The sequence below is a fragment of the Lactuca sativa genome, chromosome 5, assembly GCF_002870075.4.
Source record: "Lactuca sativa cultivar Salinas chromosome 5, Lsat_Salinas_v11, whole genome shotgun sequence".
Classification (NCBI taxonomy): Eukaryota; Viridiplantae; Streptophyta; class Magnoliopsida; order Asterales; family Asteraceae; genus Lactuca; species Lactuca sativa.
The window spans coordinates 195,979,855-196,002,664 of record NC_056627.2 but is presented as its reverse complement, the minus strand read 5'-3'; the positions used below and the strand labels follow the sequence as shown (position 1 = coordinate 196,002,664).

General features: G+C 36.6%; 2 protein-coding genes across 2 annotated transcripts; one reads left to right on the top strand and one right to left on the bottom strand.

The window, feature by feature from the left end:
- Nucleotides 1-184: 184 nt before the first annotated feature.
- LOC111876581 (mediator of RNA polymerase II transcription subunit 33A) lies at nt 185-7,443 on the top strand. The gene is made up of 12 exons (XM_023873133.3): nt 185-664; nt 1,334-1,444; nt 1,656-1,991; nt 2,408-2,712; nt 2,972-3,063; nt 3,171-3,519; nt 4,097-4,307; nt 4,444-4,558; nt 4,642-4,803; nt 5,093-5,738; nt 5,843-6,049; nt 6,276-7,443. Exons 1-12 carry the CDS (start codon nt 375-377, stop codon nt 7,331-7,333), a joined length of 3,882 nt encoding a protein of 1,293 aa, XP_023728901.1. The 5' UTR covers nt 185-374; the 3' UTR covers nt 7,334-7,443.
- A 7,030-nt stretch (nt 7,444-14,473) lies between these two features.
- Nucleotides 14,474-16,380, bottom strand: LOC111876582 (uncharacterized protein At5g19025). The gene is made up of 2 exons (XM_023873134.3): nt 15,525-16,380; nt 14,474-14,734 (listed from the first exon to the last, which is right to left on the bottom strand). The coding sequence occupies exons 1-2, from the start codon at nt 16,199-16,201 to the stop codon at nt 14,701-14,703; spliced, it is 711 nt and encodes a 236-aa protein (XP_023728902.1). The 5' UTR covers nt 16,202-16,380; the 3' UTR covers nt 14,474-14,700.
- Nucleotides 16,381-22,810: the final 6,430 nt, after the last annotated feature.

Sequence of the window (22,810 nt, the reverse complement as noted above, 5' to 3'; positions counted from 1 at the left end):
TACATATGATTAGTATGACTTGTAATTTGCTACGGTCCATCATAATTATTATATATAAATACTTCCAAAAATTTGGTTAAAAATGAATTTACCAAAAAGGCTAACAAAATGAAAAAATAAACTCTTTTTAGAGGTAGCGTCTAAAAGATGAAGCCACCATATATTTCTGTTAAAAGGCCATTTTCAGTTGCCCATTTAAAATTCTGATATTCAAGTACTATTGTCTGCCACCACTCCCTCACTTCCGTGTGCCCATCCACCCACGCCTTCACCATTGACTTCCAAAATTCATACCATTTTACACACATCAAACCCACCCAACAAACTCTCCCTTTCCACTTTCCAAGCTTCTCTAAGCAACATATGCGGTTTTAATGGCGGTGTCCTTAGGGACCTTCAGTTATAATAACAGGCTATGGGACTCTGTCCTTGATTTAACGAAGAAATCTCAGGATAAAGGCAGTGATCCGTTGATATGGGCGATTCACCTTTCATCCCAATTAAACTCGGCTGGTGTCTCTCTTCCTTCCACAGATTTAGCAGACCTTTTAGTTTCTCACATTTGTTGGGAGAACAACAATCCGATTTCATGGAAGTTTCTGGAAAAGGCGTTGATCTTCAACATCGTTCCTCCTTTACTTGTTCTCGCTCTTCTATCTACCAGGTTTCTTCATATTGACTTAATTCCCTTCACAACCTGATTTCTAAAACAGAATTTCGATTCTCCAAAGGTTTATCGATGATGGTGTTTTGAATCTCTTCTCATCATTCATGGTTTTCTAGTTTGATTTTGGTTGCTTGATTTCAACTTTCAACATTGTGATTATCATCAGCTTGATCCTGATTTGTTCGAATTTAGTAGTGTGGGTCCCTCATGGAATCAATCCAACTGGCTGACTGATTCCACGAATCCAAAATTTCAGTATTTTTTAAATCATTTTCACGCGTTCTTGAGATCATTTGAAGTTGAAGTTGATTTCACACTCACAATGGCCTCACATATATTTTTTTGACCAGAATTTCTGGGATTCTTTATTGAATTAGACAAAATTAATAAAGGATCTGTGTCGTTTTGTCTGTTTTTTACATGTGGGGTTCTTATGTTCATCAAGTATAATTAATTGCACTTTGAAATTTTGCTTACTTCACTTTCCCAAATTGGAAAAAGCAAATCATAGTACGATTATATTTGTAATAAATATGGACTAAATTTTCACATGCCATTAGCTTTATCCTGTTTTGTTAATTTGATCCATTTATGCGAGAATTAGGGCTCAATGTTCTTGATACATCAGATTGAACTACTTGACTAAATACTGTTTAAATTGAACAGGGTTATTCCTATGCGACGTGATCAACCAGCAGCATTTCGACTGTATATGGAACTCCTTAAACGACATGCTTTTAAGCTCAAATCACATGTAGAATTTCAAAATTATGAAGTGTAAGCTTTCTCCCTTAATTCCCTCTATATCTCATCATCTCTTTTACAATATGTGTTCTACTTGTCATTATTGAGAATTTATGTTTTAAATATTAGTCTAAATGCATGAAATAGCAATATCATTGAGTAGATTTTTCAAAATACAATGATATAACAAACAAATCAAGTAAATTACATTACTATGTAATAACCTACTAACTTGTTGATGCAGGATCATGAATTCAATAGACAATGTTCTCCATCTTTCTCAGATATTTGGTATGCAAGTGAAAGTGAATGATTCTGGGAGTTTGCTACTTGAGTTCATCTTTTCGGTTGTTTGGCAGTTAGTAGAGGCAGCATTAGGAGATGAAGGGTTGTTGGAGGAAAGAAAATTTAGATGGAATGTAGCTCAAGATATGGAATTAGAAGTAGGTTATGATGGAAAGAGGAATGAGTATCATGAGATGTTACAAAGTAGAAATACTATAATGGCTATTGAACTCATTGGACTTTTCCTTCAAAACAAAGTAACTTCAAGGATTCTTCTTTTGGCACGCCGAAACATGTTAGAACATATTTCCTTCAACACTTTTTATTTAAACATTTTTTTTTAAAAGAAAAACTCGAAACAAGTCGAAAGATTTAGGCCTTGTTTATCACAACTGACATGATATGACATTGAGAGTTTGAGACTGATGTGAATGAGACAAAATTTCTACTCTTTTGCCCAACCCAAAAAGATGGGACATGGACTTGTCCTTTGTTATCTTATCTGTGCAAAAGACAAGAATACCCTCCTCTCTTCATTATTGAAAATAGCCCTAGAAAGCTTGTTTAGTCACATCAAGTCCCAAGATTCATTTGATTGATGGTATTGATTTGGGTCCACAAGTTTCATTCGATTTGTGATTTTTGAAGGGTATTTTAGGTATTTGATGAATAGTTAAACATTTTTCTTAAAACCATGAATGTTTTACTCAGGCCAACACATTGGAGAAGTTTTATCCAAGATATAGAGGTTCTTGTTGTAAATTCTTCATCACTAAGAAATTCAAAGGTGATTACACCAGAAATTCTTCTTCAATTAATATCAGATGATCGAAAAGTTGTGTCAGAGGAAAATAAATCAAGTTACTTGCAAGAAATCCACACAGTAATGTCTTCATCTGCTGGTCTTTCTCATAAAATCAGTGGTTCTTCTTTATGGATTCCTCTTGATCTTGTTCTTGAAGATGCAATGGATGGATCACAAGTTGACACAACAAGTTCCATTGAAATCGTTACACGTAATTCCCTTTTTTTTAGTTTTTTTTTTCCACTCCCTTTACACAGGACATGACACAATAGGTTGTACTGTGTTTGATATGCATTGGACTGGGAGTGAGACAGGTGTCAATGGGACAAAAATTGCAATTATTTGTTCCACTCAAAAAAGTTAAACAAGGTGTGACAATGACTTGTTATAGTTCTCTTGTTAATAGCCCTAAAAAGCTTGTACGATGTAAAAGATGTAAATGCCCTTCTTATCTGTATCTTCTCTTGTAGGTATTGTAAAAGCTCTTCACGCCTTAAATGGCAACACTTGGCATGAGATTTTTCTTGGTCTTTGGATGGCAGCTCTTCGTCTTGTTCAAAGGGTTTGGATTCTCATCAATTTAGTCTATAATAATATAATTAATTTCTTTTTCATCATGAAAACTCAAAAATATTAATTGATTTTGTACATTATCTTATTTTATTTCAGGAAAGAGATCCCATTGAGGGTCCTATGCCTCGTCTGGATACTCGCTTATGCATGTTATTGTCAATTACAACTCTAGTGGTTTCTGATCTAATTGAGGATGATGAAACCCCATTACAACACAAGTTAAATAATCAAACAATAGAAAATAATAAAGAAACACGTCGTAGGGACTTGGTATCATGCTTACAGAGTTTGGGTGATTATCAGAGCTTGTTGACACCACCTCCTTTGGTTGTTTCTGATGCCAATCAGGCTGCTGCAAAAGCAATGATGTTTACTTCAGGCATTAATATTGGTAGCAGTGCATATCTTGACTTCATTGACATAAAAGATATGCCAATCAACTTCTGTAAGTCACATAAATCACTATTAGAGCCAAAAAAAAAAACTATACTCCATATTTGTTTTCTTTTTTCATCACGCTTACAGAGTCTGGATAGATTATGTTTTGAAAAATATTCAAGAAAATGACACCCCACTTGGCGAAATGTAAGGAAAAAGTAAACGGGGGTAAATTTGTAAAAAGTTAGGATTTAACGAGGAAAGCCTTCTTCTTTTGACTTTTTCTACTAAGTTGTTCTTTTTCCATTAAGATAAAAAAGTAACACACATATATAGCTTAGTGGATTTAGTCTCCATCACAATTAAGGTAAAAGGAAACAACACCCTATGGTGTTGTTTTTTTTAACTTAATGGGGATAGTAATTAATCTAGTAAGCTATATATGAGTGTTTCTTTTTGACTTAATGGAAAAAAGAACAACTTAGTAGAAAAAAGTCAAAAGAAGAAGGCTTTCCCCGTAAAATCCTATCTTTTTACAAATTTGCCCCCGTTTACTTTTTCCTTACATTTCGCCAAGTGGCCATCATTATGATGCTATTAATCATACATGATCATAACCAATCTTCATTGTTCTTAATATGCAGCTGGAAACTTGCACCATTTGATAGTGGAAGCTTGTATTGCAAGAAATCTGTTGGACACGTCAGCGTATTTCTGGCCAGGTTATGTGACAGGTCACATGAACCAAATACCTCGTGGGGTCCCTACTCAAGTGCCTGGTTGGTCATCATTTATGAAAGGAGCACCTCTTACTCCAATAATGATGAATGCTCTTGTTTCTGAACCCGCATCAAGGTATACAAATAAAATGCCATAAATGCCTAGTCATCATTTTGTTTTGGAAGCCATGATATGAGATGCACTTTTGTTTAGATTTAGTGAACGAAAAAAAAAAAAGCAACTGAATTTAAGCTAATGGATTTGATGGAAGCTTAGCAGAGCTTGAAAAGGTGTTTGAGATTGCAGTCAAAGGATCAGATGATGAGAAAATAGCTGCTGCTACTATTCTCTGTGGTGCCTCTTTGATTCGAGGTTGGAATGTCCAGGTAAATTTATTTGATATTCTACATTCAAAAACAATACAATGCAATAATTTGTTGATTGATTTAAAGAGTCATGGTAATTGCAGGAGCACAGTGCTTATTTCATTACAAGATTGTTGTCACCTCCACTACCTGTAAACTATCCAGAAAATGACAGCCATCTCATAGCTTATGCTCCTATGCTTAATGTCCTTCTAGTTGGTATAGCACCCATCGACTGTGTTCAGATTTTCTCTCTACACGGACTCGTAAGTTCAACTTTTAAAATTATACCATATGCCTTGATACATACTCAATCAGACACACATAGTGTTTAGTGCCTGATGCAGATCAGGCACGACAGCACAATGTGTGCCTAATACATACTATATCACACGGTATGTATTAGGCACATTGATACATAATGTATCACATAATGTGTTTGTTGTAGTTAGATGACTGACTACATCAGGCACAATAGTGCCTGAAACATTATGTATTACGCACAATACTATGTGTGTTGGTACATAATGTATGTTGTGGTTTCTCACTTCTCAGGTTCCACAACTGGCTGGTTCTTTGATGCCACTCTGTGAAGTATTCGGATCATGTGTACCAAACATATCATGGACTCTCACCTCAGGAGAAGAAATTTCTGCACACGCGGTGTTTTCAAACGCATTTGCACTTCTCTTAAAGCTATGGAGGTTCAATCATCCGCCTCTGGAATACGGAGTAGGAGACGTACCTCCAGTAGGCTCCCAACTCACTCCCGAATACCTTTTACTAATGCGAAATTCCCAATTAGTCTCTTCTGGATACGAGGATCGAAACAGAAGACGATTATCTGCAGTGGCAAAAACGTCATGTCCGAATCCTATATTCCTTGACTCTTTCCCAAAATTAAAAGCATGGTATCGACAACATCAAGCGTGTTTGGCTTCTACACTTTCTGGGCTTGTTCATTCTCCTGTTCATCAGATTGTTGATGGCCTTTTGAATATGATGTTTAGAAAGATAAATAGGGGCCAGCCATTGAATTCTGTTTCGGGAAGTAGTACTTCGTCTGGACCTGGTAGTGAAGATTTGTCTTTAAGACCTAAATTTCCTGCTTGGGATATTCTAGAAGCTGTCCCTTTTGTGGTTGATGCTGCTTTGACAGCTTGCGACCATGGCAGACTGTCTCCACGTGAGCTTTGTACAGGTCAGATAAAGTGTTGTCTGGATAAATGATGTTTAAAATGTATTTGAAAAAGTGAAAAGAAAAAATTGAGTTCCTTCCTTTTGTATTTTTTATTTTTTTTGCAGGGCTTAAAGATTTGGCGGATTTTCTTCCTGCATCTTTGGCGATCATTGTGAGCTACTTCTCAGCTGAAGTGTCGCGTGGTGTTTGGAAACCGGTTTTTATGAATGGGACAGATTGGCCGAGTCCAGCTGCAAATCTTTCAAAGGTTGAAGAACATATCAAAAATATATTGGCTGCCACCCGTGTTAATGTTCCTAGCCTTCTTGCAGGTTTTTTCTCTAACTTACATATATGCCCCTCATTTATTTTGAGTTCTCACTAAAATCACCAAATATTCCAAACTACTTCTCGATTCACTAAAATCACCATATATTAAAAAAAAAATCGCAAAGAAATATATCCAAAAATGATATTTTGTAATTCGTTATTGTGATTATATTTATCTATTTATTTTCTCTTAGTTGACAATGAGTCATTATTAACTATCTTTTTCAGGAATAAGTTCCCCAGCTACCCTTCCACTTCCCTTAGCCGCCTTCGTCAGCCTAACAATAACCTACAAACTCGACAAAGCATCACAACGCTTCCTCAACCTCGCCGGCCCCGCCCTAGAGTCACTAGCCGCCGGTTGTCCATGGCCATGTATGCCGATCGTCGCCTCCTTATGGACCCAAAAAGCCAAAAAATGGAGCGACTTTTTAGTCTTCTCATCTTCCCGTACAGTTTTCCTCCACAACAACAGCGCCGTCGCTCAACTCCTCAAAAGCTGCTTCACCGCCGCCCTCAGCCACAGCGGCGTCGGAGCACTTCTCGGACACGGCTTCGGCTCCAATTTCTACGGCGAAATATCTCCGGTAGCCCCCGGATTCCTTTACCTACGCGTCTATCGCTCCATCAGAGACATCATGTTCCTCAGAGATGATATCATCTCGTTGTTAATCGAATCCGTGAAAGATATAGCTTCGAATAGCAAAACTAAAGGTAGATATGGACAAGTTTCATTAGCGGCGAGTTTGACCAAGGTCAAACTCGCAGCCCAATTAGGTGCTTCGATTTTGTATATCTCCGGAGGTCAAGGTTTAGTTCAATCTTTAATAAACGAAACCCTACCTTCTTGGTTTATCTCTGTTCATAAAACCGAGGTAGAAGAAAGCTCAAATGGGGCGATGTCGATGCTACGGGGATACGCTTTGGCGCATTTCACGGTGCTGTGTGGGGCGTTTGCGTGGGGGATTGACTCGCGGCTATCGGCGTCGAAGTGGCGGCCGAGGTTTTTAGAATCGCATATGGAGTTTTTGGGAAGCGCGGTTAACGGGAAGATAACGCTTGGGTGTGATTCTGTTACGTGGCGGTGTTATGTGACGGGGTTTGTGAGGTTGATGGTGGGTTGTGTGCCGAATTGGGTGGTGGAAGTTGATCGGGAGGTTTTGATGAGGCTGAGTAAAGGGTTGAGGTTATGTAATGAGGAAGAGCTTGCGGTTGGGTTGTTGGAGGCTGGTGGTGTTGGGACGATGGGTGCGGCGGCTGAACTTATCTGTCAGATTGATTCGTAGTTTTTGATTTTGTAGAGTTTGATTTTTTTGATTTTGTTGTTTGGAAGTTTTGTAAATTGTTGGATGTAGATGTATATTGGGTTTTTGTTAATGTAGTGTATTTATGAGAATCTAGGAATGCTAATGCTTGGATCAAGTTAATTCTTTGTCTTTGATTTATGAGAATCTAGACCTTTACAAATCAAGGCTATTGGATGAATTTGATCCAAGGGCATGATGAGACACAAATAGTTGAGTACTCATTTGAACTAGATTCATGACCTCGTACATATTTTTTTGTTTCTAAACATGTTCATACTACCGACTTTGTGAAGTATACTTTTGTTGAATTCATTTGTTTGTGATAAAACAAAGTTGGATAACATTAAGCTAGAGGGATTTTCGACTTCAAAATCTTGTTGTATCCGCGATAGCAAGCTAAGGAAGGCATTGCAAAATCGTTTATCCATGACCTGGACAAACAACTTGAACAAAAGGTAAGTGTACTTTTATGTCAAGGGAACATGCAGTTTTTGTTACTTCGTTACGTATTTCTTGAGTTCCATGAATGTTTGTCGATTAGTAAATATTCATATTGTGTGTAAGGTACACAATCTAACATGCACACACTATATAAGATCTATGTGGGGTCATACGGTGAGAGTGATTGTGCTACGTCAAAGAGCAAATTTAGAAGATTTATATTGAGTTCGTATTAATACAAGTCTTATCAATAAATAAATAAGTATGATTAGTTACTTTGTTATTAAATTATTAGTACATCATGTAATAATCATGAAACAATAATATATAAAGAAAAGAAATAACGTGGAAATAATGTTATTAAAACCAAGGTTGTCAAGATTGAGATATTAACTAATACTGTTTTACCTTTTGCAAGATCATGATTGTAATATTGGATTAAGATTGTAAGATCTTTTTAAAATGAAATAGTGTCCAAATTTGTTTGCAAGGCCTTGTTTGTATTGAACCAATTATATATTGCTTGATGTTGATTAATGCATCGATGTCGGAACTAATTTTAACTTCCTAAGCATAAAATATAATAAATTATAATTTATATTGCTGCAAACCATAAAAATTATAAAGAAAACATCTTAAGAAGAAAAGAAATAAGATCACCACAATTATGTACAACTAAATGCATAATATCATAAAAGGAAGTGGTGATGTTTTGTCTAATTTGAGATAAATAGATGAAGTGGTGATGTTCTGTGAGATTTCTTTTAGCATGAAATGTTCATTTTAGGGTGATTGTGATTGTTTATTGCTTGTAGTATCTTGTTTTAGATATATTATAGTGTGATGTGATAAATAAATAAATAAAAGGAAGAAATGGAAAATGTTAAGGATGGGACCCATGCAAAATAACATGAAAAAAAAAACAACAAAAAACCTATCATCTTAGGGTTGAGCCCCCTCACCCCTCCTAACCCACATGCCACCTATCATCTTAGGGTTGTGGTATATTAGTTTTCTCTGTCTTCTAACTTCTATTTCTACCAACTCATAACATAAGAAAATTCGCCCCTCCAAATCCATACTTTTCGGTACAAGTCCTAATACATATGGTACAACTTGAGAGGAGATAAAGGAGGAGGAACTCGAGTTCATCAACCTCTTACCCGCTCAACCACCATCTTTCACTCTATCTCTCATGCTCGGATGTTGTTGCCACTGGTACCACCCATAACCCGCATGACATGTGTCTTGATTGCGTACACTCTTATAAAGATGGAGATATATAGGAGAACCCAAATTAAAGTTGTGGATATGTTATTAAAACCCCATTTTTTATTACTCTGTCCCTTAATTATTACATGTTTGGTGTAGCAGCCTTTTCAGAATTTTAACCAATAAACAAAAAACATATTCTTTTAATGTTTCGAAAGATGTGTCACTGTTTTAATCAAAATTTGACAAAGCTTAGGAAACTGTGTTACATTGAAAATTACTCATAATGTAATGCTTCGGTTAACTACTAAATTATTTTTTAATAAAATACATTAAGTTTTTAACACAATAATCAAAACAATCAATTAATTTAATACGTTGCTTAATCCCCAACAAAAACTCATATCCAGGCACCAACCACAACAATTAACCACCGTCGTCAGTCATTACGACCGTCGACGGCAAGGCGGTGACTAAGAATAATCAGAAGAGATATTAAAAGAGAGAGGGAGAGAGAGAGAGAGAGAGAGAGAGAGAGAGACGTCGGAAAACGTCGTGAAAGCCACTATGACCGTTGACGGCCACCTGCCTTCGTCGGACTAACTTGAAACCAACTGTGAAACAACGCCGGTCGATCTAATTCATTGGATAAGAGTTGGACAGTCCGAAAAAACATTGTAATAAGAACAGAGTAAGAAAGAAATAGTCGTCGGAGCGTTGGATAGACGGCTGAAACGTCGCCAGAAAACTGAAAACCTCACCGGAAACACATGAAGCTTGACTGAAGGATCGTCGGAAAACATGTGAAGCTCACCTGCAGCCATCACCGTCGGAGATAAAATGAGAAAGAAAGAAAAGTGTGAAGGCCACAGTTAAACCTCGCCGGAAACACGTGAAACTCACCGAAAATCACCCAACTCTTTCTTTTGGCGGCTGCATCGTTTTTTTAGGATTAAAAGAAAAGTAATCGATTTATACTCTAAAACTTTGCATTAACAACCCATTTATTTTAAAAATATGATATTTTATAGACAAAATTGCAAGAATGGTCCATGTGGTATGTCAAAACTAGCATGTTTGGGCCAAAACGGTTTGGGCTAGCATCAATGGTCCAAAAGTTTCATTTTCTTGCAAGTTTGGTCTAATTTGGTTTGAATTTTTTTGTAAAGACGATTTTGCCTTTATTATTTAATTTTTCATTTTTGTTTTATTACCAACAATGAAATAAAATAAAATACCCTCTCTCTCTCTCTCTTTATCACTATCTCTCTCTCTCTCGTTTCTTGCTTACCACTGTCCAAAGAAGAAGAACGGGTGGTTGTCGCCGGCCTAGGCTGCCCCTCCGCCTCCCTCCAGTCAGGTAGCACCACCCCAAACACCCGATTCGATCGTTGCTACCCTCCCTTTGAACCTAGACAGATGCAAACGAGAGAAAGGAGATCGAGATCTGAAGTTTGGGTTTCTTGACGATTAGGGTTTCTTAGCGGCTAGGTTTTTCAGATGGAGGGTTTCACGACTGGAAATCGAGGGGAAGACACCTCAGATCAATTTTCCTCGGTTGTTAAGCCTCCAAAGTGGTGGTTGTCATTGATCAAGGGGGTCATCGATCTGGGTTACATCTCAACACCACAGCCGGATCCTCTAGCTACAGACTGAACATATATGAAGGTGACGAGCATGGTGATGGGGTGTAGCAGTGACGAAAGTGAGGGGTGTAGTAGTGTTTCCAACACCCCTCGTGTTTCCAACACCATCGGTGAAGCGAGAACGAAGCTCAAAGGGTGAAGCCAAAACGACGATTACGTCTATTCACCCTCAATGGGAAGGGTTCCACAAGAACGACATTGAAAGGGTGAAGTATGTGGCTCGATTTTACATCGTTTTCGCTTTCTCCGACGATGACTTTGAGCTTCGAGATACAAACACCATGACGTTGGGGGTACATTCGTCGGAGACGCCTCTTTCCCTCTCTCTCAGATTTGCAAATTTTTTCTCCAGTGGGGTCATCATCAAAGATCCGGAACACCGTCTCCATTCTTCATCATTGGAAAATTGAGTCACAGTTGGAGGCAATGACCCTTGATCTGAATTTTGGCAATGAAATGGATGGCACAACGAATTCGTCGCCGGAAAATGCTAGAGTTCCGGCAAGAGGTGATGGTCCAACTAGTGGTGGTGGTCTGACTGGCGGTGGTCGTTGGCTACTGTGGTGGTCCGATAACTTTGAAAAGAGAGAAAGAGAAAGAGAGAAAGAGAAAGAGAGAAAGAGAGAGGGAGAGAGAGAGAGAGAGAGTGTGTGTGTGTGTGTGTGTGTATTTTATTTTGTTTTATTTTTAATGGTTGGTAATAAAACAAAAATGAAAGATTAAATAATAAGGGCAAAATCGTCTTTACAAAAAAATTCAAACCAAACTGAACCAAACTTGCAAGAAAATGAAACTTTTGGACCATTGATGCTAACCCAAACCGTTTTGGCCCAAACATGCTAGTTTTAACATACAACAGGGACCATTTTTGCAATTTTATCTATTTTATAACTTTATAGTTATTTCTTTATCGTTTCTATATATGTTTATTTATTTTAACTAAAAACATCAATTCTTTTATCAAAACATTATTTAATATTGTTTATGTAGTCTTTTTCTAATAAAATATCAATTTTAATAATAGCTTTTTAATAGATTAATGTTATGTCGTGTTTTATTTTTATTTTTTAAAAATGAATACAAATATTTACACATCTTCTATAAATTAGTATTAATAAATTATCTATAGAATAAATAAAATAAATAATATTTTAGTAAATAAATTTATAAATGTTTATATTAAAAAAAACTATTAATTATAAATATGTTAGTAAAAAAATGTGGAGATAATGTAGGAATAAATGATAAATTAATTATTAAAAAAAAACTATTAATCATAAATTAATTATTAAAACTATTAATGATTAGTAAAAATATGTAATCATTAAATTAATTATAAAAAACAATGATTAGAGGGTATGGATAAGTGGAGATGGGTAGGAATAAATGAAGCTAAAATTGTTTACATCTCTTTAAAACTTGAAAGTAATAATTTTATAAATACAAATATTATTTTAATGGTAGAAATCTAGGAGAGTTGGGGTTTGGGGTCAATGGTTATTTTTACATATTTTTAAACTTTTAAGTTGTTTATATGGTAGGTGTTTGCTAATTTTGCGTGACAAATGAATTGGTTTTTGCACATTAAGTACGTTTAACTCAGTTAAGGTATTTATCGTTGGTTCGAAGGTTTAGTACCTAGTATATTTAAATAAAGTCAAAAGCAAATGTGTGTTGGATTTATTGTGTAAAATAGCCGTTAAGAGCTATTAATTATGGTTTAGGATTCATAGACTTTTTATTTTTAATTTTTTAAATGGTAGAAAATATAAGGGATTTCTTAACACTTGCTTTTAAACATATAAGAAATTAGGCCCGGTTGCTATGGCCTAGTAGCCTTCGTACCACATGATGCAAACCGCAAAGTGTGATTCGTGATATTTGATGAGTACCAAACCTTATAATACTTTGGCCCTGTTTCAATCAACATTAGAAACTAAACCCAATCGTATTTGGTTATACTCTGATTTCTACTATTCAACGAGATTTTGGATGATATTTTAATAATGTTTTACTTGAAATGAGTATGTTAGTATATTAGGGTTGATTTACCAAGATAAATTCCTCATGTTTGAGGAAGTTGTAATCCAGACCCTCCAGCTAACTGAAAATAGCACCCACCCCCTTCTTAGTTCTTATGTATTGTTTCTAACATCATACATTTTGAATCCAAATTCGATGTTTTGTTTTATTTTAGTCAAAATCCTTTTCTCAAGTATAACTATCAGATATGTTACAAGTATGTGTTTACATAAAGGATCACAAAATGCTTACCTATGATGACAAGTAGCAAGATATTGAGTTAGAGCCAACAACATAAGATAGAATGTCCTGGATCAAAGGTTGTGTGTTACAAGACAACATAATGGGACCAAAGTAGATTAGATTAGATGTGACATGCAAACTTTGAAGGCTATTTATAACAATGAGGATGAGATAAGAGATCAAGAGCGATCAACCTCATTCTACCTTTAGGATGGGATTAAAAGAGTATGATTTTGGTCTAACTGATATTGGTCTTGGTTTCGTCAAGCTTAATACAAGGTTGTTGTCTTCTCTCGTGATTTGTTGAGTTATGGAGTCTTGATTGCTCATTGACTTTATTTCCCGCTATTAAGACTTAGCTAAGCTTGTATGTAGCTTTAGAGTAAAATCGAATACCTAGCAATTTTAGGGTCGAAATCGAATTCCTAGCTCCATATATAGATCAAGATGAGATTGTAGACCCCACTACGAAATCAATAATCATTTTTAGTTTGCATGTGGACATAACACGATTACCTTAATCGTGTGGACCACCTAAATCTTGTATCATGTTTATTCTTATTAACACATTTAATTATGTTCTTGTTGTTGAAAATCCTAACACTTAAAGAATGGTGACTAAAGATCTTAGTAACGGCCATGCTTCAAACGATCATAACACACAACCAGATGTTAATTTGTCTATTCGTTGAAGCAACATATGTCAAGAGCTCACAATAAAATGAAGCATCTTACTCATTGTCATAACTCACAAGGTTTTGACGTAATTTGGAACAAGAGGTCGTGTCTAATTAGAATAACAACCTTATTGTTAATTTTTGGTATATTTAACTATTTATACACCAAGTAAAATCTTATTTATAGGATGAATGATGTGTTTGGTATCTTATAACCTTGCTTATTTTTTTGAGTATTTTTAAGTTGTCATATTTGGCTTAGCCAAAGAATATACTATATACTAGTTTTTTAAAAGACTATTTAGATTAATTTTTTGGAAACTTTTTAATAATATTCCAAGTATACCTCTTAATTTAATTATAGAAAACTCATTATCCTAAATGTTTTTTTTTTATGTAACTTTATATCTTTCAACTAATTTATTAGTTATTGGCTAACTTATAAATTAAGAGTTAGTTTTTCAGCAAACATAGCAAAAATTCTAGAATACCTAAGATTTCTTAAAAGTAACCTTGGTAACTATTTCCTATACTATAGTAGTGTGCTTCGAGCAAACAATATGATAAATTAATATGTTAGAATGTTTCTTAACAATTACCTATCAACGTGCTTTAGTTTCCCAATTTGAACCGAAATCAATGGAACAAAAATTACAATTTTCCCCCAATTCGAACTAAAATCAATGGAACAAAATTTACCATTTTGCCCCACCCAAAAAGTTGGAACTAGATAGGATACATACTCACAATCTCTCGTCTAGGAAAAAGACATAAATACCCTCTCTCAACCTCATATAACCAAAATAGCGCTAAAAAACTTGTGCCATGATAACAGATGAAAGCCTTATGGCCAAGATTAGGTTTAAAAGTAACAAACATTAACCAAAATGTTTTAGATATTTATTCATATTTAATCAAGTATATTACCCTTGATATACCAATCAAATATGGTTTACAATGGAGGGTCTTTTCTGTAAATATTTCAAGAGTTTCAAGTCATCCATAAAACTAAATAAACCCAAATTCTTGAGGGTAATACTAATAATAATAGACAAACAAGAAACACAGATGAAATTGAAACCCACAGCAACTGCATTCTCAAGTATCAGCCATGATTTCCTCCATTCAGACTCAAATTCCTGCCAAATATACAAATTTTGTATGTTATTATGGTACAAAATATAGAAAATAAATGAACCATATTCAAAGGAATTGGAATTTGAAGGATCTGGAATCTGAAGAAATTGGATTAAAAGGGGAGTTGAGTATTTACTATTTATAAGGAGAAAGTGTTGCAAAGATGATGCAGGATTAGAATGGAATCGAATTCCAGTTCCAATCCCAATTCCAATTCCGGCCAAATCACACAGAATACGACATAAAGATGACTTAGACCACAAAGTGACAAAACATCATAACTCAAGTTTAAAAGAAATCCAGATAATTTAGGGTTCTGTGACTTCTGTATCAAATTTGATTCAAAATTACTTCTAATCAGATTTGTCTAAAATCTATATCACTGATTGAAGATGCCCAAAAACTATGGTCATGTTCAATAAGTTTACAAAGAATCCAGACATTTTTATCTATATTTGCATCAAAGTCTTATTGAGAAGAGGGAAAACAATACTCTTCAATCAAAAAACCATTTCTCGATCTATTAACACTTGATCTAGAACAGGCAAACATGTGAAAACCATCAATCTAACTTCAACTGGCCAATTTGTTAAAGCTTCTTTCTTTCAAGTTTTTCATCAACTAATGTAACCCTGATCATCAATGCGACAAAAGAACTTAAACCATGTTGCCAATAAGTTGTTCTTGTAGTAAAGATTCACAAACAACTAAATATGAATTCATAATAAGCTAATCATACATAATATCCTCGGTTAAATCATTAAAATGAAGTCTACAGAGAATCAAACTTACTTCTTGTTTCTCCTCCCACGTTTAGGTCCCCATCCTTCAAGCTTTGCAACAGGACAACCACACTTGGATCTAAACAGCAACACTGCTCTTCCATTCATCGGTGCCATTTTCCTCAACTCAGTCCTCAAACACTCATAATCAGGATTTGTCTCACTCCCTCCTTTCCATGGCAACTCATCCATCTCCTTCATTCCTTTGACACCCGATCTCAATACCTCCTCCGTCTGCAGCTGCAGATCGAACTCCATCGCCTTCTTCAACCCTTTACATCCTTTCTTCCCACACTTCCTTGACCTGTTGCCACAACAGATCTCCAAACCGATTATCGAAAGCACGAAGAACAGGAAGAAGCCGATGAGGTAAAGAGAGGAGATATCTATAAGGATAGAGAGAGAAATAGGCGGGAGGATAAGGGAGAGAGAATGGAAGATGTAGGAGAAGTAGGAAGAGACTAAAAATGCGCCGGAAAACAGGACTAGGATGAGGATTAAGATATCGAGAGTCGCGGAGGGGGAATGATGAGAGCAAGTGCCTGTACAATTGTTAGGGTTAGGGTTTGAAGAAGAAGATGAAGAGGGCTTTTTGTTGAGGTGGTGGTGGTGGGTGGTTGTGGTAGAAGAGGAAAAGGAGGAAGGTGCCATTGGGAAGAAGGAGGTGGATAGGAGGTTATGGCGCATGTTAGTGAAAGCACGGCGGTGGAGCGCCCTCAGAAGCGACGCAGAGGGGGATAATACGGAGGTGAAAGGGTTTTCTCAGGTGGCGATGTCACGTGCCGCACGACTTGGAAGAAAGGTGGAAGGAGAGGGATGGGTGCGTATGTTAGACGGTTTTTCAAGGCCGGTTTGGCAACGGGTTTCTATGAGTTTTTATTGGTTTCTACTTTATTATTATTTCACTTTTTCTAAAAAATTATTAATATTTATAAATGTTTTAGAAAACAATTTATACCAATAAGTACTTTTTAAAAAATAAAATTTTGATTGAGATAAAATCAATTAACATCTTTTTTATAAACTTACACATATAAACGTTATTGATGTTATATCTATATAACAAATATGTCTACATAAACCAAAATTAATGTATTAATTAGGTATATAATGAGCTATTATAAGTTTCAAACAAATTATTTGGGAAGCAACATTATCCCTATTTTTTTCAGATTGAGGTCGTTATAACTTTTATTTAAGATAAAACAAAGAAAATAATGATGACCGACACTATCAACACATATGTGATTTTTTAGGGTTTCAACATAATTGATGATGAACGTCATCGATAAAAAGGAATAAGTTTATCTATCCACGTTTGATTTTGTTTGTTCTTCCTTTTCAAGAAAGTAAAGACAAATACAATGTATATAATCATCTTTTTTGCGTTTGAAACAAAATAAGAAGGAATATAAACTTGATTGTGTGTCGTTCGTTTTTATAATTTGGTGTGTTTATCTATCCAAGATTAGGGAATGGAGACTCGATGAAATGGAGTGGAAAGAAAATAGAGCAGAAGTTGTGATGGAGGTAGTTGTCTAATAACAAAAAAAAAACTTATGATTAGGTATGACAATTAGGTTGGACTCGGGTTGGTAGGTCCCAGATTGATGGATTGACGGATCATAATACATTGATCCAATCTAACTCATATAATATATGAGTTGGCAGGTTGGAGTCATCAACTCAACCCAACCCAATCCAACCCATATAGATTGTTTAAGTATATGAGTATGCGGGTTAGTGAGTCGATTTTGGGTCAAAGAGTCGACAAGTCATTTTCGGGTAACTTTTCACATGTTAAATTTACTATGTGTAAAACTCGTGTATTACACGGGTTGATTAAAAAAAATAAAATATTAAAATGTAAATAATAAATATTTTTTAAAATAAAATTTTGAAATAAGAAATGAAGAAACATATTAATTGCAATTTAGTATAATATTTATTACATTTCATACTTTACATATATAATAAGTATAAGTATTATGTGGTTTTTTAATTTAAATTTTTTTTTAAAAAAAAAAAATCATAAATTGACATATGGATATTATTTATATGAACGCTCTCGGTTTAACAACTACTACGACTTTTGATTGTATCACTAAGGCTAAAAGTAATTTATCAAAAATTTACTTTTTACGTTACGTAGAGTCGTGTCGGTTTAAATCGCAAAACTTCAACGAGTCATAATTTCTTCGTTATAAATCGGATTTCAGCATTTTTTATATGTACGAAATTTTTGTGACATATAATAGAACTTTGGTTAATATTATTTATCCTAAATAATTATCTATCGAAAAATCATTTTTAACACTTAGGGTGTGTTTGGTTATGGAAAATTGTGTTCATTTTTTAAGAAAATATTTTCAAAATATAGAGTTGAGTTTTCATTTTCAATTTTCAATGTAAATTTTAGAAAACACGGTTGGTTAGAACTGGTGGAGTTTTCATTTTTCATATTAGAAATTTGGAAAACTTTGGAAAACTATAAAAAACACTTTAGTACTTTACATACAATTTGGAAAACTGAAAATTTTCATTTTCTAAGAAAACTTTGAAAAACTGAATGAATCAAACGTGTTTTCAAAATTTCCGTTTTTTTGGAAAATTTTCTTAGAAAACTAGAAAATTTTCCACAGCCAAACGTACCATTATTATTTTTAAATTGACTAGCTTGAATCTGCGGGCGTTACAAAATCCCAGTGGCACCGGAAGGCCAAGAAAAGACAACCTTTACAAGTCTATTTGGCACTTTTGCATACCGAAGAATGTCATTCGGATTGTGTAATGCCCTGGCCACTTTCTAATGTTGTATGGTTAGTATTTTCTCGAAATATGTCGAAAACATAATTGAAGTTTTTTATGGATGATTTTACGGTATACGAAAACTCATTCCAAGAGTGTTTGACTAACCTAACAAAGATTTTGAAAATATATATTGAAATGTCATTTTATGGTGAGTCAATGTCTTATTTTAGGTCACATTATGTCAAAGAAAGGAATCAAAGTAGATAAAGCTAAAATTGATGCTATTCAAAGCTTACCTTACCCAACTTGTGTTCGGGAAGTTCATTCTTTTTTAGGTTATGCAGGTTTCAACATAAGGTTCATCAAAGACTTGTCAAAGATAACAAGACCAATGTGGATACTCATGCAAAAGGAAGTTGATTTCGACTTCAATGAGGTGTGCAAAGAGGCTTTTGACAAGCTCAAAGAGTTGCTTACATCTACCCCCATCATACAAGCACCAAATTGGGATTTCCCTTTGAGATTGTGTGTGATGCAAGCAACTATGATACAGGCTCTGTTTTGGGGTCAAAAGAATTGAAGAGCCTCGCATGTGATCTATTATGCGTCAAGGACACTACACAATGCTCAAAGCAACCCGTCTACCACGGAGAAGGAGCTATTAGCCATAATGTTCACTTTGGAGAAGTTTAGGCAATATCTACTTGGTACCAAAGTCATTGTGTATTCGGATCATGCGACTCTCAAGTACTTGATGACAAAGAAACATGCAAAGCCAAGACTCATTCGGTGGATCTTATTATTTCAAGAATTTGATTTGGAGATTCGGGACAAGAGCGGGTGTGAAAATCTTGTTGCCGACCATTTAAGTCGGATCATGTAACGCCCGTAGATTCGGGCTAGTCAATTTAGAGATAATAGGGGTCGAAAATGACTTTTCGACAAAAGATTATTTAGAATAAATAATCTTAACCAAGTTGTAGAATATGTCTCAAGGGTTCCGTACATATAAAGAGCGCCGAAATCCGAGTTATAACGAAGAAGTTATGGCCCGTCGAAGTTTTACGGCAAAACCGGCACGGCACCGGGAGACGTAAATAGTCAATTTACGATGGAGGAATTTTTAGCCTTAGTGATCTAAACCAAAGTTGTAGTATACGTTAAACCGAGAAAATCCATAAAAAGAACGCCCAAATCTGACTTCGTATGAGGAAGTTATGATTTTTCTAAGATTCAGCTTAGAAGTGCACGACCCGAAACTCGAATTTTAGTTCGAGCGGTTTTTTGCTTACGCGACCTAAATGAGAGTTTAAGATCTCATTTATAGGAACTCAACGGTAAAAATACAGACGAAAACGGAGTCCGTATGAAGGAATTACGAATTCTTCACGGTCATTTAACAGTCTAAACTCCTCCTACTGTTAAATTTAAGATCGGTCGAGAATTAGCCGACGGAGTCAAAATGAAAGTTGTAGATCCTATTTTTACCTACGCGTGGATATAAAGAACGTCGAAAACAGAGCTCGTATGCGAAAGTTATGAATTTTTGAAAGCAGCTGATTTCCACCTTGTGTGCGATTCCACGTGTCAGCACCAGGTGAAAACTTGGAGCATACGCAACACCACGGTGTGGTGACGCCCCTGGAGGCCTATAAATAGAGGCTCGAAGCTGCCTCTTTTTCTCACACCTTTCCCCACTTCTTTCTCTCTCTAGAACATCTCTCTAAGCCCTAAAACCCCCCAAAAAAGCCTAGGGAACCTCCCTAGCACGAGGCAAAAGCCCGGAGCGCCCGTCGGCTCCGAAAAGAAGAGCCTTTCAACTCGGGAACGCTGCTCCAGCGAAGCCCAGTTTTCGAGAAAACCCGTTGTAAGTGATCTATGCCTACCCTATCTTTAGTATGACTTATGTTTCAATATAGTAATGTTATTAGGACCTTATAAGGAGTATTTGGGCTATTATTATGGGTTATATAAGTATTGTTTAACGCTTATATAATATTAATAATAGCTAGACTATTAAATTAGTCTCGTCAAACGTTAGACTAAACTCTAGTGGTAATGATACTAGGTTTCATCAAGGGATAATTTTTTTAAGAGTAACGAAGTGCTGTCCGAGTGCCGACTCACCACCTTACCAAGTGAGTGCATAGTTACTTTCATCTTACACATAGATATTAATATAAATTACGTGCTATGTGTGTAGATTGTTTGAATACTTGCTATCTATGCTGGGTGAGAGATTTTTATACATGTTTTAAATGTTTTAAACTGTATACGTATTTTTATATCTACAAAATATGTTGGGTAAAACATGGGTAGATGAAGGACGAGGGGTGAAAGCTGAAATAGAGGAATATTAGTGGTATGGACCTAGTGCCCTATAGGTGAACATTGGCAGCAATGGACCTAGTACCCTATAGATGAGCACTGGTAGCTGCGCCACAACCTGTAGATGTTGTTGATCTAAGATAAACATCCTAGCAGTTGCGCTCTAAGGATAATATCAGCAGTTGCGCCTAATAGGGAACATTATAACCTTGACAGTAGCGTCTAAAGGACAATACCGGCAGAAGCGCCTCATATAGAATGTCACAACTATGGCAGCTGCGCCTAAGTGATAGAACTAGCAGCTGTGCTTGACAGCTGTGTCATTGACAACGATGGACTTCGTACATATTCCTTAGGAAAATCCTTAGGAATGAATGAACGAGAAATAGCTGATTCTTAGGGTAGATCCTTAAGATTAAAGAAGATAATGGGGATGGGTAATTGGGTTAACTGTTTGATGATTAAACATAATGTAGCACCCGGTTCCTGGTACGTAAATGTTATCTGAGTATTTCCTTTCTTTTAGCCTTGGACTCGGCGAGTCATAGGTCCGACTCGCCGAGTGGATGTGGGACCCAGGACACGTTTAAGTTGGCGACTCGGCGAGTCCATATCCTGGACTCGGCGAGTCATAGCTGTTGGATGAAACCCTAAGTTTCAGGGGTTTGCACCCTATTTAAAGGACTTATCAGCCCCAAGCCGGCCCCCATTGACCCTTAAAGCCCTGTATCTCTCGTTCTAAGCTATTCTTTGAGAGTTTGAGGTTAGTGTGTGTGTTTTTGAAGGGTTGGAAGGAGGAAGGAAGTAGATCCAGAAGACGGGAAGCCATCCAGGCATTATTTGTGTTCTTCCAGCAGTTCCTTTGAGGTATAACCCGTTTTCCCCATGATTCTATGCTTAAAACTTCATTTGGGTCCTTCTTGGTCAAATCCCCAAGCTTGTATGTGCATTATATGTCGTAATAAGATGTTTGGCCTCTGGATCTAGGCAAGATTGAGCTCCAGGAGCTCAGATCTGTTAGCTTTATGGACCCATGTTGCTTGTTAGCCCTAGATCTACCCTTTTGAGACATTTTGAGCCCTAAAATCCATATTGGTGAATATCCACACGTAAAGTTGGAAACTTTACGTGTGATTAGTGTCCTAGAAGTCCAGATCTATGGATGGCATGGACTGGAATCGAGCAAATCCGTGTATTCAGTAGGTGCATGGCAACGACTCGGCGAGTCGTTCATATGACTCGGCGAGTCTGTTCGCGAGTCTCCGAGTTTGTCCCCTTTTCGTAGTGTCGAGTGAGCAGTGAGTCACGGGGTGTGACTCAGTGGGTCGAAAGCTTAACTCATCTATGGAGGTACTCGGCGAGTCAATGCCCTGACTCGGCGAGTTCAAGGCAATCTCCTTAGATCAAGAACAGACTCGGCGAGTTGTTCATACAACTCGGCGAGTCTTAGCATAAGAGTTCATCGGATGAAGATGAACTCGACGAGTTGTTCATATAACTCGGCGAGTAGGATGAAGGACTTGAATATTGGTTAAGAAGGTGAACCCGTCGAGTCGTCGCCTAACTCGACGGGTAGGATCGGGATTCAGGGCAGTCGTTTGGATAGGGACTCGGCGAGTCGGGTCAACTGAAGGTTGACTCTGACTTTGACTTAGGGCATGGTCAGGGGTAAAATGGTCATTTTACCCAAAGGTCAGTGAGCAGTGTTTGATTGGGTATATTGTGGGAATTGCAGCCGGAGGATTTCTGGAGCAGCAGCAGCAGCAGTAGGCAGTCAGTTTCCGATCAGATCAGCAGCTACTTCGAGGTGAGTTACCTTCCAGTAGCGGTGGTCCTAAGGCCACAACGCCGACCCACCAGTAGGAGATGTATGATAGATGATTGTCTTTGTGATATCATCTAGGATAGCTACTACCTGATATGTTATATGCTAGCGTGATATGTTGTATGTGATAGTAGTCGAGTTCGGTCGCTAGGACCGAAGGGTAGTCAGACACCCCAGATACGTCTGACAGAATATGATGATATGTTTGCATGCTGGCTTGTTATGTTATATGCGATAGAGGTAGTACGAGGGGACTAGTCCCTGTGGTCGGTTGTTAGGACCGATGGGTAGTCAGCACCCCAGAATGGCTTGACATGGGTAGTCAGCACCCCAGAATGGCTTGACACGGGTCGGACGGCACCCCAGAACGGCCGTACCGGGTAGTCAGGCAC

Bases quoted from the DNA above. Each gene is read 5' to 3' on its own strand.
- LOC111876581 (XM_023873133.3), top strand. From the start codon at position 375: ATGGCGGTGTCCTTAGGGACCTTCAGTTATAATAACAGGCTATGGGAC. The intron at 3,064-3,170 runs GTTTGGATTCTC...ATTTTATTTCAG, and splicing joins CTCTTCGTCTTGTTCAAAGG to GAAAGAGATCCCATTGAGGG. The intron at 6,050-6,275 runs GTTTTTTCTCTA...TATCTTTTTCAG, and splicing joins TGTTCCTAGCCTTCTTGCAG to GAATAAGTTCCCCAGCTACC.
- LOC111876582 (XM_023873134.3), bottom strand. From the start codon at position 16,201: ATGCGCCATAACCTCCTATCCACCTCCTTCTTCCCAATGGCACCTTCC. The intron at 14,735-15,524 runs GTAAGTTTGATT...TATATTTGGCAG, and splicing joins CGTGGGAGGAGAAACAAGAA to GAATTTGAGTCTGAATGGAG.